Genomic DNA, 16523 nt, shown 5'->3' with positions numbered 1-16523 from the left:
CCACTGTGGCCAGACCCGTTCACCTGTTCACCTTTGATCTCCAGGCCTGCTTTGTCTTGCATGTGGCCACGTGGGGCTACCATGCACTTGGAACACCAATCTGATCTGAGACACACTTAGGTGTGAAATACAGCCAGGTTCTGAAAGCTTAGTGAGGAAAAAAAAAAAAGAGTATAAAAGTATTTCACTACGGTAACCCCTCTTATTCCTGTGTATGTGTTCCAAGATGCTTCGTAGATGTTTGAAATATTGGTTAGTACTGAGTGTGTGTGTGTGTGTGTGTGTGTATTATTATTTATATGTTATTTGTATAATAATATATGCATTATAATAATATATGATTGTACATTATATGGTTATATTAATAATCATTAATATAAATAAGATATATATTTTATCACACACATTACATGTATATATACATATATTATACATATATACATATACATGTAATATAATTACATATTCTAATATATTCATATACTATAATTATATATACATATATTACATATAGGTAATATGTAATATAGTATATAAACATACTACATTTACATATGTACATATATACATATACATGTAATATAATTATATATTCTAATATATTTGTATACTATAATTATATACATATATTACACATAGGTAATACATAATATAGTATATAAGCACACTATATTACATACATATAATATATGCACATATAATATTACATTATGTAATATTATATATTGTAATATATGTACATATATGTAATATTTATATATAATATCATATGCATGTATATATAATATACATGTATGTACACATATAATATACATGTAATATGTATATACACACATATAAATTACAAATATATATAATATAATGTTTTTCCTATGCATTCATACCTATGATAACATTTAATTCATAGTAATTTATAGTAAGAAGTTGGCAGTAGTTCCCGATAAAATAGAATACTTGAAGTAATTTTATATGGATTGCGTGAAGACTTAATGATGTCTTAGATATAGTGGCTCAATAACATCAAAACTTATTTCAGTTGTTGTGTTTAAAATCTTTAACGTGCTGCCAGAAACTCTGGAATCATGTCTTTGTCCCAGGTTACATTTCTCCTGGGCGAGGGGCCCCAGGCCGAGCTGCCTCTCTTGGTTATTTTTATGCACACGTACCCCAAGAAATGTGGCCAGTCACGGTAGCGACGAGTCTAAGGTGAGGTCCGAAGCGTGGGCCACCACTGCCTGGGCCCGGCCGTGATCCGTGCGCACCGAGTGGCCCAGACGTCTTGGGCCTCAGCCCGACAGCAGGGAAGGGCCTTGTCCTCGGACTGGGGGAGGATGATGTCAAGGGAGGAGGCGAGAAGCCAGGCTGGGTTGCCCTCTCCTCACGATTCTGCAGCCGCCCTCTGTGTCCCCTGAGACCGTCCCTGCCCCTGGCTCCCCGCTCTGCCCTCCCAAGGCGGCTCTGTCCTCCTGGGGATCCATCACAGCCAGCAGCCGCTCCACTTCAGAGATCTGAGCAAGCGGCAGGGTGTCACCCTCCTGCGGCCACTGCTGCCACTTCCTTTGTCCCCTGCTCAGTGACCTCAGCTCTGTGTCAGGGCTTCCCACCCAACAATGGCAGAGGGTCAAAATGGGTTTCTCCAGTCCTCATCCCCCTGAAGAGTTTTACTTTGTTTTATTTTATTATTATTATTATTTTTAAATCATGGTCTTCCTCCTGCTCCAGGCTGGAGACTCTGAAGCCATTTGTAACCACAGCAACAACAAAAAACGGATAAACTGTAGGGCACTCTGCCAGGTGTCCGTTTTTGCCTTCTGATCCTAAATATTTTCTTAATGTGAGTTTATAGGAATCATGCAACTAATTTTCTCCCTGCCTCTTTCCTAGTTCATTAAAATGGGGTTTTCAAATCTATGGGGAGCCGAGTCCCGGGGCACATGCCTGTCATCCCAGTGGCTCGGGAGGCTGAGGCAGGAGGTTCATGAGTTCAAAGCCAGCCTCAGCAACTTCGCAAGGCCCTAAGCAACTCAGTGAGACCCTGTCTTTAAATAAAATACAAAAAGGACTGGGATGTGGCTCAGTGGTTAAGCACCCCTGGGTTCCATCCCCAGCACCAAAAGCAAAACAAAACAAAAAATCCCTGTGTAGCAGGAAAGCGTTGCTATTTTACCAGGCTTGCAACGTCCCTGGGCCTTGTTCATGCAGATTCACTCTGCAAATCCTGTTTTGGCCTGCCTACAACCACTCTGCCCATTTCCACTCCTGTTTCCCTGTGTGGAGACTTAGGCAGTTTAGGGCTGGCCCCTGGAGTCACCCTGCCAGCCGGGAGCCCGTCACTCAACTGGCTCTTTTCTTTTTTTTTTTTTCCCAAGCAAGCTATGCATGAAGACTCAGCCTAGAATCAATAAGTGCAAGATTAAATTCCTTACCGTGTCCATCATTCCTAACTGGAAGGATGGTGCACTTCAGAGGCGGGTGGTGGTCAGTGACTCTGGGCAGCAAGCCCTCCCTCACTGTTGCCCTTATTAAATACAGCACTGCAAGTTTGGACTTTGTGTTCCCAAAGAAATGGAGGTCCCCGTGACGGATGGATCCTGGGGAAGTTGGAGTCACTTTGGAACCTGCTCAAGAACATGTGGAGGGGGAATCAAAACCGCCATCCGAGAGTGCAACCGACCAGAGTAAGTTCTGGAATTATCGTGATTGATGGGGCAGGGGGCGGGGCAGGGGGCGGGGCGGAGGGCTCCTATGGGGAATTCTTTAGCAGAGGCTGATGAAGAACATGGTCCACAATAGAGATCAGGTAAATTTCATAGGCACCTCTCCTTCTTATTATTGAGCTCCCCAGATCTTTCATTATTAGGTTGGTCTATCAAATGGTTGATACTTCTGTCTTGATGGGTCTGTCTCCCGATGTTGACAGTCAGGCAGATCTCACTGCCACCTGGAGCTTGGGACAGCATGCTCATGGAGTGAACAGGTACTTTCACAAGGAAACGAAATAAATAAATAAATAAATAAATAAAAACACATCCATCCAGATGTGCAGTGGAATAAGACCCATTCTAGCTGGTTACTGAAATGCCGAAAAGGCTTACAGATCCTCTAAGGTTGTGTCAGCAGACCCCAGAGTTCCTGGGGCCACAGACCAGGGAATTACTTTTATTTTATTTTATTTTTTGATACCAGGGATTGAACCCAGGGATACTTAACCACAGAGCCATATCCCGAACACTTTTTATATTTTATTCAGAGACAGGGTCTCGCTGAGTTGCTTAGGGCCTCACTAAGTTGCTGAGGCTGGCTTTGAATAGGCGATCCTCCTGCCTCAGCCTCCTGAGCTGCTGGGATGACAGGCATGGGCCACTGTGCCCAGCAGGGAATTACTTTTTGATTCAGTCTAAATCTACAGGCGAGACTCCCAGAGGTTCCCATCCTATAGCCTGGCTGTGTCTAGCTATGGGGAGATGACCTGCCTTTCAGAAGAGTTCTCGGGATGTGACCCTAGCAGTCTCTTCCAGCCTAGCCTCACTGGGATTTACAGGTTCCAATAAATCCATGGATTTTTTTTTTCCAGCATTTACCATGGAAGACATGTGTTTGTTGGGGGTATAGATAATAAAGCACATCTTCACAACAAAGCAAGACATTTGATTCTGCATGAATATGTCAAACGTAATGGCTTTGCATGTCACTTCTCACACTTTTCATTACGTCTATATGGACTGGGAGCCCAAGGAGTCTCCACAGTGTAGGGTAGCTTTGGATATATAAATCAACAACTTGGATGGATGGATGGATGGATGGATGGATGGATGGATGGATGGATGGATGAATTCAAGGTCTCCCTCTGTTGCCTAGATGGCTGGGACCATATGCATGCATCGCTGTACCCAGCTCCCAGGAACTAATTTTAAGATCCCCAGCTGCTTTGGAATTATGTAAAATAAGTTCACTTGGAAGTACTCATTTATTTTTTAACAGTTTTGATTAGAGTCAGCAAATTCAGTTGTAGAGAAAAGTAAACAGGTAAAGGAATGAAGGACTAGCAGAGTATAAAAATTTATTATCGCTGGGCACGGTGGTGCATGCCTGTAATCCCAGCAACTCGGGAGGCTGAGGCAGGAGAATCGTAAGTCGAGGTCACTTAGCAAGGCCCTAAGGAACTTAGTCAGACCCTGTCTCTAAATAAAATATGAAAAAGGGCTGGGGATATGGCTCAGTGGTTGAGCCCTGCTGGGTTTAATCTCCGGTACAAAAAAAGTCAAGTGGTACCACATAGTGCTGTGTGCTACTCATATCTAATGTTGACAGTGTTTTTTTTTTTTTTTTTTTTTTTTTTTTTTCTGTAAGAAAAATCTGCACTGTGTGAACCAAAAAGAACATAGCCACAGACCACTGGTTTACAAGCAATGTCTAAATAAATATTCTGTGGTACAAATCAGAAATGATGATCAATTTAATTTATTTTTGCTCACACTCTAATATGTACATCTTGTCCACTTATTTTTGATCTCTAAGGAAGAAAAAGAGCCCAGTGACTCTGGTTCATAGCACTAACATTGTAGCTGTAGATAAAAATGAATAGACATTACATTTTTTTCTCCATAGCATGTATTTTGCATTTTTATAATAGTGGAAATAGTGTTCATGTTTAGAAAAATTCAGGCACAGAAAGGTAGGATATGAAAATTTTCGACACCATTTTTCTTGCCCCTTGCCTACTCCCCTCAAGAAATTTATGCTGAAAAATAATGTTTTTCTTTTTTTCATACATGCCGAAAAATGGTTTGATCTGCGTCAATTCAGACTTTTTAAACACATGGTGGGTATAGTGTGAATTGTATGAAATCAGCATCCCATAATGTAAAGTGAGGCTTGTGCTACTTTTTAAACATACCTATAAATCCTAGCTGCTCGTATTGTCGAAGTTTAAAATCAAATCTTTTATTCAGACTTTTGCTATTGGGCTGGGGTCGTGGCTCAGTGGTAGAGCACTTGCCTAGCACGTGTGAGGCACTGGATTTGATCCTCAGCACCACATAAAAAAATAAACAAAATAAAGACATGCTCTCCATCCACAACTGCAAAACAAATAAACAAACAAAAAAAACCCTTTGCTGTGAGCAGCAAATCCAGTGATTTCTTTAACAAATTAAAAATTATCTAGTGCCTGCTTTGAACAAAACTATAGTAAGTGCTATATTGCTACCTATCAAAAAGTAGATACTTTAGAAATGCTTCTTAAATTTCAATTCCAGAATATTCCATTAAAAAAAAAGTGGTCTTTGAGTTTTGTTTTGTGTGTGTGTGTTTTAAGCCTTAAAGCCATTCTTGAAGAAATGTGGAAAGTGAAGAGAGATAAATCACTCCGTAATTGGAAAGGGTAGACAAAGGAAATCACCCAGTGTGACACTCTCAGCAAAGGGGTCTGAGCTTCAAAGTGAAACAAAGACCCTCCCATTCAGAAGTTAAGAACCGATCATTAGAGACCTCAATTAGAGGTCCTTGTCCTTGCTGTGTGCTAGCAGAGATTGGGGGGGAATAGGATCCACCTCCTTGCGTGTCAGTGCCACATGTCATTAAAGCCCCTCCGAGTTATTTGCACTTCAGGATGCGCCTGTTCATTGAGGAAGGAGACTGCCTCTGAATACTGTGGGTTTGGGGGCGGGGGGCGTCCATTTGAAAAGTGAAAGGGACCCACAGAGCCAAGACAGTCCCACCTACTCTCAGTGCAAAAGCTTGTTGAGAGACGTTCAGAGCAGATGGCTCATTCCATAGCAGGTGGAGGTGGCTGCCTGGCCCTGGTGTGGAGCTAGGAGACGCATTGTCAGGCCGCTGGGCCCTGGGGTCTCCTGCTTCTCAGGGAGCTTCAGGGGAACCGTCCCTCCTCACTGGGAATCCTCCCTTTCTCGGTTGGGTGAGCCCTTAGGATACAAGGTTGAGCTCCGTTTTGAAGGTCCAATAACGTGTGTCTCATAGCAACACTAGATTGTTCTGTTTATTATCTAACAGTATTGATGTAATTTAAGAATGTATTTAGCTAGTATCCGGGAATTTTATGCTGTGTTTTTAGGATCCTCCCTCCACCCCGAAATCAAAAAAGCCATACAAGGCACATAGCGCTGGGTACGCGGTGGAGCACACACCTCTAATCCCAGCAGCTCAGGAGGCTGAGGCAGGAGGATTGCAAGTTCAAAGCCAGCCTCAGCAACTTAGTGAGGCCTAAGCAACTCAGTGAGATCCTGTCTCTAAATAAAATATAAAAAGGGCTGGGGATGTGGCTCACTGGTTGAGGGCCCCTGAGTTCAATCCCCAGTACCAAACAAACAAAAAAGATAAGAAAGATAAGTGGCTTGCTGTGTAGATGTGATTATGCTGTATCCAATGAGCCACACTAGAAATCATATGCTTTCTGAACTGGAGCCCCCAAGTTTGGGTCTGTTATTACAGGTGAAGACCTAATATTTTTCTTTAAATGCTTGTTTCCTTTCTCTTTCTTTCTTTCTTTGGTACCTGGAATTGCACCCAGGGGCACTTAACCCCTGAGCCACATCCCCAGCCCTTTATATATTTTATTTAGAGACAGGGTCTCCCTGAGTTGCTTAGGGCCTCACCAAGTTGCTGGGCCTAGCTTTGAACTCATGATCCTCCTGCCTCAGCCTCCAGACCCCTGGGATTATAGGTGTGCACCACTGCTCATGTCTTTTTAAATCCCCATTTTGATCCACACCCTATAGATAATAAGATGACCACACATCTTGGTTTGCGAGGCTAGTTTCACTTTACGTCTGTTCCCCTGGAGAAATTAGTAGCTCTCATTTTTACTCCTGTGAAAAGTGCCCTGGATTGGACATTAATTTTGTGCTCTTCTGACCTACACGAAACGTGTGAAAGAGTAAAATTTAAATCGGGACCACAAAAGCTAGAACATCAAAATGAGACCAAGCATTGGAGCTAGAAGATGCATTATCAGGCTGCTGAACCCTATGGTTGTTACTTTGGGCTCAAAATTTGGCCCTGAGCTTCCTGATAGTTGGAATAAAATTAGGAGATAGGTTAAAATAATAATAAATCCAGATATGAGAAAAGGGATTGCCAACTAGATAGTTCCTGCTCTCTAGAGCAACTGCTGATGAAATCTTACTTAAAGGTAGAATACACCTGTGATGATCTTTGCAAAAATTCCTTCTTAGCTTTGGCCCCACATCAGCACAAACTTCCTGTCTGTTAACAGGCATGGTTGTGTAATGTGCGAGAAGGAAAGATCTAACTAGACTGTACAGGATAACAATGAATCTAGCAATTTCCTTCAGTCCTTCCCACCCAGATTTGGTATATAATATCTTTAAAAGATCTTAATAGTTAGAAAATGTGGGTAATATTTTTTAAGCTGAATTTCCTATAATTTTCAGTTTTTGCCTACATAAAAAATTATTCTATCCAGCTGAATTATTAAATTGTAAGATTAATTTTTTCCATGCCAAAATGTTAAGTTCAGTGGGTTAAAGCTTTCCCTATTACACAGTACCATGCAAATCCCACAGAAACCACCTTATCCAAGAAGAAATGCCATATAGTTCAAAAGGGCACATTTACATTCATTAAAGTCATAGGAAGGGCAGGCGTGGTGGCACACACGTGTAATCCCAGTAGCTCGGGAGGCTGAAGCAGGAGGATTGTGAGTCCAAGTCCAGCCTCAGCAACTCAGCGAGGCCCTAAGCAACTCAGCAAGACCCTGTCTCAAAATAAAATATAAAAGTGGCTGGGGATGTGGCTCAGTGGTTAAGCACCCCTGGGTTTCATTCCCAGTACCAAAAAAAAAGGTCATATGAATAATTAAAGAAGATATTATAGCTTGCCTTTTCATTAAAAGTAAATAAAGGCACAGACTGACTTTTGGTAGGGAAAGGAGACAGCCTGGGAGAGAGGGCAGACCAGTAGCTCCGGGTCACGCAGAACTGGCTGGCCCCCTCATTGGGCACCTCCCCGTTGCCAGGTTACGTATCTTTTCTGATCCCAGGAACAAGGATGCTCCCAGCTACCTCTCAGGCAACTGTGCACAGAGGCAGCACTTCACAAAGTGACTCAGTGATAGGACTCCAGCTCAGGAATTGACCACCTTCGTCCATAAAGAGGCAGAGAATAAGTCGTTCAGGTTTTACAGGCTGTGTGATCTCTGCAGAACTTCCCAGCCTTATGGATTTGATCCAGAAACTTTCAGGACACTACGGGTGTGGCTATGCTCCAATAAGACCTCATTCATGGACACTGAAATTTGAATTTTGGATAGTCTTTTCGTGTTGTGAAAGAAGATTCCTTTTAAATTCGTTCCAATTACTTTATTTTTTAAATATTTTATTCTTTTTAGTTATCCACGACAGTGGAATCTATTCAGACACATCCGCTTAAAAATGTTGTTTTCCAAGATGAAAAAAATACAAGATACTTTGGGTCAATAAACAATCATTCCGCCGCAGTCAGAGACACTTTAAGAGACATTCCATAAAGATAATTTCTACCTGAGGAAAAATTGAAGGGGGTCTTCCTTAGTACATTTAAACGAGTTTTACCTGAGCAGGTATGCGGGCCCTGTGTGTAATTCATGGTGTTTTATGCATGAGGCGCTTTGATACTGAGGAAAAGGGCCTGGTTTGCAGGAAACTAAGGCTGCATCGCCAAGTGGCTATAAAAGCAAAATGACAAGTCGTACAGTTTCTGTGTAGCACAGCAGAAAAAGCACAGAGCAAAACTGGGCAACTTGGAATGTAGTCCTGACTCTGCTCCTGTATTAGCTGTGTGACCTTGGGCAAAGCAACCTCTCTGAACCTCCTGTCTCTTAGATTAAAGGTACCTCATCTGCCCTGTGCTTGGGCAAGAAAGGAAAGTCAAGGGCATACTGTACATTCAATGTACATGGACTTAATTGTGTTTAATGGGGAAACGGACATAGACTCTGCTAAGTTACCTTCCATTTTGCATTCTTTGATTTTTCATGATAAATAATGGCAGAGATTCATCAGACTCCTTCCTGATAAGCTTCTCAGAGTCACACTAAGCCTCGGGTTTCTTTCACGTAAGGATGGAGGGCCGAGATTCAAGTAGCACATACGAGGGGCCCAGCTTTTACATGTACCCTCTCCTTTCTCTACAAATCTTTGATCCAAGGAGCACATTTATTACTGGATCAGGACAGTCTTCCCCAAGTGGCCCTTCCTGAGACCTGAAATCAGATCAGGTTGGGTGGTATGGACACATCGTATCATGGTAGCAAACATTTCCATCATCCACCAGCAGCCCTCTTTCCAAAGAAGGCGTAAGTCGAGGCTCAGAGAGGTTTAGTACTTAGCCTAAAGTCACACAGTGAAGCCAGGGCAAGACTGGAATCCGGGTCCTACTTTAGCACTCTTACTGCATCTCCGTCCATGTTTTATGGTTGTGGATCTATTTCCCATTCCCTAAAAGCCCTATTTGGGCAAACAAAACGAAACAGAACAAAACAAAACAAAAAGGCACTTCTTCTAGTCAGGATTACTCTCAAATTCATTGTTAACCAAAAAACAAAAAGGTGAAATTTTTTTCAGTTCTGGGGTGTCCCAGGGTCGCTGTTCCAGCCCCTGTAGGTGAGCCGCAGGGTCCTGTGATTCCGTGATCGCCCCCTTTTCCGTGATGAATTTGGCCAGCTGCTGACTGCTGGAAGATGTGTTGGGCAGTTTACCCTCTGGGTCACATCTGGAGAGCGCGGGCACAGGAGCGCCGGCGAGAGCACCTTTTCCCTGTGATGCTGTGTGTGGCCTCGCTGTCCCAGGAGGCGGTGAAACCAGTGTGCTCTCTTCTGTTGAGTTAGTCCAATAATGGACACCTGCCCTTCATTCCGTTTTACGATATAACCAACCAGCCAAAGCATCAGTGGTTGAGAGACGGGCTGAAAGGTGCAGGATGAACGAGGAGGCAGGGCACATCCGTGGTCCCCCGCGAGTGCGTCTGAAGGTCCAGGAGCCAGACACAGAACCTGCTGAGCAGTACACTCTCACTCTGTGCTTTTAAAATTGGAGGACTGCAAATGTTCCAGAGAAAGAGGACCCTCCCACCCTCACCCCCCAAAATGTCACAGACCCAGGCTTTGTGTTTCATACTTGAGCTACATACATACCCTTTTATCCTGACCTTGCAAGGGAGCAACAGCCCATTTTACAGATGTCAATGCTGAGGCTCGCAAATGTTGCCCAAATAGACCCTTCACGGTATTGAAGGCAGAACTAATGCAGGAAACTTTCATGGAAGGCAGAAAGCAAACCCAGAACCTGGAACCCTTGTCCTTTCCTGGGTCATCTGCCACCCCAAATTTGCTTCCTCCATAACAAGAAGTCATGAATGAGATGGTGCTATACACAGAAATCCATCATAATACTGTGCGTGTGTGTGTGTGTGCATTTACATTTTCTCAGGCCAAAAAATGGTGGGAAGTACTGCGTGGGGCGTAGAATGAAATTTAAATCCTGCAACACGGAGCCCTGTCTCAAGCAGAAGCGAGACTTCCGAGATGAGCAGTGTGCGCACTTCGACGGGAAGCATTTCAACATCAACGGTCTTCATCCGAACGTGCGCTGGGTCCCCAAGTACAGCGGAAGTAAGTGCACCTGGGACAGGGCCCCGGGCTTGACGGGCGGGCCCGGGTGGGCGCAGGCACGCGAGCCACCTTGAATGACGTCTCCCCTCCAGTTCTGATGAAGGACCGCTGCAAGCTGTTCTGCAGAGTGGCCGGCAACACCGCCTACTACCAGCTCCGAGACAGAGTGGTGGATGGAACTCCTTGCAGCCAGGACACCAACGATATCTGCGTCCAAGGCCTTTGCCGGGTAAGTCCCAGAGGGCGTTTTCTTCATGGTGCTGTCCCACTGCCAAACTGTGGTTTGTGGCTTCCTTGACAGAACAGCAGCTGCTACTATCTTGGAGCGAGCGCGCTGTCCTGAGCAGGGGTTCTCAAAGTGTGGTCCCCGGACCAACATTTGCTACTGGCAAGTATCGCCTGATTCTGACACAAGCTCTGTCAAAATTTGAGAACCACCGCCCTGACTTTTTCCTGACATTTTTAGCCTCTCTGGGGGCCCCAGGTCTCCCCTGAAGATTTATTATGCCAATTTACACACACTTTCCTTTGACTGTAAACCAAGTGCTAAGGTGAAACCCAAATATTTTCTGACAGCATTTCCTAGAGCGAATAGCTGTGTTCCAGAAAAACGTCAGGAGAAGAGCTGGCCTCACTCAAGATTTCTTTGTGATTTTAACTGTAATTGCTTCAACCTGGGACATGCCCGTTAATTATTCTTGGAAGGTAAATTGAGAAACGTCTGGCAGACGGCAAAGCAGCTGAGATTTCCAGAGAGCGTGGTACCATTTCGAGGTTCTCGCTGGCCAGAAATCACTGCTAACTCAGCCAGCTTCAGTCGATGTCCCTTCCTGCCTGACTGTGATCCAAAGGCAAATTAGAGTTCCTGGTCAGTAGGATTGGATTGACAGGGCTTCACCCACTTCCCAGCATGCAACTGCTAGGGCCCTTCCATAGCAACACCTTGAGCTGCTTCTCAAAGAGTGGTTCACACAGAGGAACCAAAGGGACAGGCACAAGGCCTCCCTTCCCCAAGTTGTTGCCAGGTGGGACTCGGGGCTCCGTCTCTACAGTGTCACCATGTCACAAGTTCCAGAGGCCTGTGACGGAGCCCAAGGTCTCAAGCCAGCCACCTGCATGCTTAGCCAAGATTTAAACATGGCGGATTTTATATAATATCAAAATTTCCAACTTCTCTTGGAAGAAAAATTTGCAAAATGCCAACACTGTGTTCTTGTTGTTCAATGGTGCAGCAGCCCAGAGTGACCAGTAACTCCTCCTTAAGGTGGGGCCTGAGCTCTTTAATTAAATACAGTCCCTCACTACCCCCTCTCGTCTTTCTTTCTCCATTCCTGAGCAATTTTTCTCATTTACTCTGCTTTTTTTTGGTACCAGGGATTGAACCCAGGGGTGCTTAACCCCTGAGCCACATTCCCAGCCCTTTTTTGTATTTTATTTAGAGATAGGGTCTCACTAAGTTGCTCAGGGTCTTGCTAAGTTGCTGAGGCTGGCTTTGAACTCACGATCCTCCTGCCTCAGCCTCCCGAGGCATTGGGATTACAAGTGTGTATCAGGGAGCCTGGCATCACTCTGCTTATTCTTAAACTAGTGCTTCTCACACTTATCTGTTAAAATCCCAGATCTGATTCAGTAGATCTGGGTGGGTCCTGAGATCCTACTTTCCTAACAACATCAAGGGTGTCCCCAGCTGGTGGTCTACAGACCAGATTTTAAGTGGCAAAGCTATAGGCAATTTGAGTTCTCAACCCTTGACAGTTTAAAGGCCCATCTCTGTCTTTTCGTTTTGAATGCACATCATTAAAAGAAACACATTAGTTGCCATTTTATTATCTCTTTCATACTTACCATTTATTTCTAATTTTTTTTTTTTTTTTTTTATTTAAAGCAAGCTGGATGTGATCACGTTTTGAACTCAAAAGCCCGGAGAGATAAATGTGGGGTTTGTGGTGGCGATAATTCTTCATGCAAAACAGTGGCAGGAACATTCAATACTGTACATTATGGTAAGAATCTACTTCTAAGAACTGGGAGAAGGAAAAGTTTATAAACATTTAACTGCATGTCACATGTAAATATGTTAATGTCAAGCATAAAATCAGTCTAGTTACAGTACATTATCCATCTGGCTGGAAGGCACTTAATAGTAGGAATTATATTTTTCTTTTATTTATTTTTTGGGGGTAGTGAGGATTGAACTCAGGGGTACTTAACCACTGAGCCACATCCCTAGCCCTTTTTATATTTTATTTAGAGACAGGGTCTCACTGAGTTGCTTAGGGCCTCACTAAGTTGCTGAGGCTGGCTTTGAACTCGCCATCCTCCTGCCTCAGCCTCCTGAGCCACTGGCATTACAGGAGTGGGCCCCCACACCCAGCACTAGAGAATTATACTTCTCTGTTGCCCACCTTTGATTTCATCCTTAAAGTGAACCATTAAGAGGAATACTGAATTTTTGTTAAATTCTTTTCAGGTTATAATACTGTGGTCCGAATTCCAGCTGGTGCTACCAATATTGATGTACGGCAGCACAGTTTCTCAGGGAAATCAGAAGATGATAACTATTTAGGTGAGACCTGACATTTTTCTGAAATTCTGCCTTTCTGGAACAGTTAGCACACACAACTTCCTTCTCTCTCTTATACCTGGCCAGCTTTCAGATGGATTTTTATAAAAGAAGTTGATCTTAAAATTCATTATTTTATTTTACGCTCCTACATAGCCTCCTCAGAATATTGATTCAGGGGTTACGTGGTTGCCCTATCCAATATCAAGGGATTTAGTCTGGATTTTACAAAATAGAAAGGCTTCAGGTCAAATTTTCAAAGTACTAACCCTGTAAGTTTAGCATAAAAATCATTGCTCTTGTTGAGGCTTTTGAAAAATCTGTCCTGTGGGTAACTGACTTGCAAATATTTTATTAGAGGCATTACTTGGCTTAATTTTTTGTTGTTATCAGTTCCTTCCAGGCACAGACAACTGGTGGGCCTGTTCAATATTTTATTATGCCTGGTCACTCCAGAAGATTCTATAGTGGCACATATTTTTCTCAAGGCATTACTAGAAAGGCTGACTTTGTTGCTTTACAGATTCTTCATCCTTCTCTCAGGATTAATTCACTTATTTTTTTTTCTTTGTACAACTCAGGGGTTTAACCACTGAGCCACATCCCCAGCCCATTTTTTATATTTTATTTAGAGACAGGGCCTCACTGAGTTGCTGAGGCTGGCTTTGAACCCGCGATCCTCCTGCCGCAGCCTCCCAAGCTGCTGGGATGGCAGGCATGCGCCACCGCACCTGGCTTAATTCACCTTTTTTCTTATATTTAACCACACCATGAATTTATACCTAATCCTGTACTAAAGGCTCAACAGACCAACAATGCTATGATTTTTATCTGTTTTCCTCACCAGTTCTACTTCAATTAATTATTCCGTAAACCACCATAAATTATTATAAATTAACCTAGTTGCCCTTGAAAGAAGAACCTGGGAAGAACAGAATGACTGAAAGGGATTCAGCTGGTCGCCTTGCACTGGCCTCTTCCTAGCCATGCCTTGAATCTAAGGAAGAAATCAGGCAGGCAGTCTTGGCTGCAAAGCCAGTCTTTTTAAAGCAATTAATATACTTTTTCTCCTATAGTGTCCAGGCAGGAATTTATTTATCCATGTGAATACAGCTCTCTGGAAGCTCATGGCAAGCATGTGGACACACTGAGCTAGTTAATGAGTATTTGTTGAATCAAATTAGAACCCACGTCTGCCTTTTGAAATGTCTACCTGTATAGCGCTTGCCGAGTGTGTGCATGGGCCTGGGTTCGAATCTCCAGCACCTCGGAAGAAAGCAAAAAGTGAAATGTCTACATGAACCCATGCGTTGATAGACAGCCACGCATTCACCAAGCCTGCCAATCAAGCATGATATTTGTGCATGATTCCATTATAGAATTTTCTGCTATGTATCACCATTCGGTCACTTATTTAATAAGCACCAGCATTGTTTTAGCACAGTGAACAAAACAAACAAACAAAAAATCTGTTTCTTAGAACCTATATTTTCATGAAAGAAGGCAGGTAATAAATAGTAAGTTAGTAAATGAACATTGATATAAGTATTTATAATTATAAGTATGAAGATGATAAGTGCTATTAGAAATCAGATCAGGATAAGGAAAATTGGGATACGAAGGATGGGGTGGGAGGGTTGGGGGTGTAGCTCTGTGGTGGAGCTTCTGCCTGGCCTGCATGAGGCCTTGGGTTCAATCCCCAGCACTGTGAAAGAAAAAAGGAAAAAAATCAAGGATGTTTGGAATGGAGGGAGAAGGAGGATGGACAGGCTCTCTGGGGGAAAGAAAGACGTTCCAGGCAGAGGGTACAGCCATTGCAGTCTTTGAAACAGGAGCATGAAGAGCAGACAGAGGCCAGCGCGCCCGCAGAGAGGAGAGTCCTGCATGGGGGAAGCAGGTGACAGGACTAGATCATTCCTGCAAGGCCACTGTAAGGACTCGGGCTTGACATGGGAGACCTGGGGAGCTCCTGTGGGCATGGCATCAGGAGAGATCTGACCATTGCACTGCACAGAGGTGAAGGGGCATGCGTGTAGGGTGGAGGGGTGGCAGAGCTCCAAGGGAGGTGCTGAGGCCTCTACCCCAAGCAGGAATATGTAGTGGTGGCCATAAGTAGTCAGGTTCTGGGGATCTTTTGGAGTTGAAACCATTGTGAATATTTTTTCTTTTCTTTCTTTTTTTTTTTTTTTTTTTTTTTTTGGTACCAGGGATTGAACCACTGAGCCACATCCCCATCCCTTTGTATATTTTATTTAGAGTCAGGGTCTCACTGAGTTGCTTAGGGCCTCCTTAAGTTGCTGAGGCTGGCTTTGAACCTGCGATCCTCCTGCCTCAGCCTCCGGAGCTGCTGGGATTACAGACAGGTGCCACTGTGCCTGGCTCATTGTGGTTTTTTGATGGATTAAATATGGAGGTTCATGAAAAAATAATAGTCAGTGATGTCTTGGAGTCAAAATGAGTGAAAAACTCGGGTTTGGATGTAGATCATGGAAAGGATGGTGGCGTCCTCATTTGAGATTGAGATTTGGAACTTACTCATGCATGTGACCACTAGTGTTTTAGACCAGGGCTGCGTCTTAGCATCTTCGTTCCTGAGACAAAGCTGCACATGATAGGTACTAAGGAAATGATTGCTGAATTGTTGAACAGCCATTGGTCCTACTATGCGCTTTGTGGGAATGGGGTTACATTGGAGATATAGACTAATTTCTTCTTTCAAAGACTATAAAACACTCCTACTTATAATTCGGTACTCTAGGGCCACACCAGCTTTTTGCCATCTAAATATCCAACCACTGGCAACTTCATGAGAAAATTAACAGGAGCTGGGCACCGTGGCACATACCTGTCATCCCAGCGACTGGGGAGGCTGAGGCAGGAGGATCGCGAGTTCAAAACCAGCCTCAGCAACTTAGTGAGGCCCTGAGGAACTCAGTGAGACCCTGTCTGCAAATAAAATATTACAATGACTGGGGCTGTCACCAGGGGCTGCACCCCTGGGTTCAATCCCCAGTACCAAATTAATTAATTAATTAATTAATGAAAATAAAAACAAAAAGAAAATGAAAAGGGCGGGGTTAGAGCTCCCTGGTAGAACATGTGATTAACAGGCACAAGACTGGGGTTCAATCCCTGGCACCACAGTTACAACAAGAAATCCAATAAGAATGAACACAGTTCTTGGAAACCATTTTCAAGTGATATTTTCAAGAATCCCACATTTCTCTTTTCACCTATGATGAGTCAAGATTTTTCTCCCTGTACTTACTTATACATCTGTGCATGTGACCGTGACCTTACTACTTCCTAATTAAATCAAAGAGCGTTGAACTC

General features: G+C 43.6%; 1 protein-coding gene across 5 annotated transcripts in view; it reads left to right on the top strand.

Annotated features, from left to right (window-relative positions):
* Positions 1–16523, top strand: part of ADAMTS9 (ADAM metallopeptidase with thrombospondin type 1 motif 9) — a 174978-nt gene that overhangs the window by 48345 nt on the left and 110110 nt on the right. For all 5 annotated transcript variants that reach the window (XM_079114348.1, XM_079114347.1, XM_079114349.1 and 2 more), the window contains 5 exons: positions 2533–2678; positions 10446–10627; positions 10720–10856; positions 12513–12630; positions 13098–13193. In XM_079114348.1, the coding sequence (XP_078970474.1) occupies positions 2533–2678; positions 10446–10627; positions 10720–10856; positions 12513–12630; positions 13098–13193 (679 nt within the window). The remainder of the gene's footprint in view (positions 1–2532; positions 2679–10445; positions 10628–10719; positions 10857–12512; positions 12631–13097; positions 13194–16523) is intronic.

The sequence above is a fragment of the Sciurus vulgaris genome (assembly GCF_902686455.1).
Source record: "Sciurus vulgaris genome assembly, chromosome: 16".
Taxonomy (NCBI): domain Eukaryota; kingdom Metazoa; phylum Chordata; class Mammalia; order Rodentia; family Sciuridae; genus Sciurus; species Sciurus vulgaris.
Note: the sequence above shows the minus strand (reverse complement) of the source record. Positions and strands in the feature narration are given on the sequence as shown.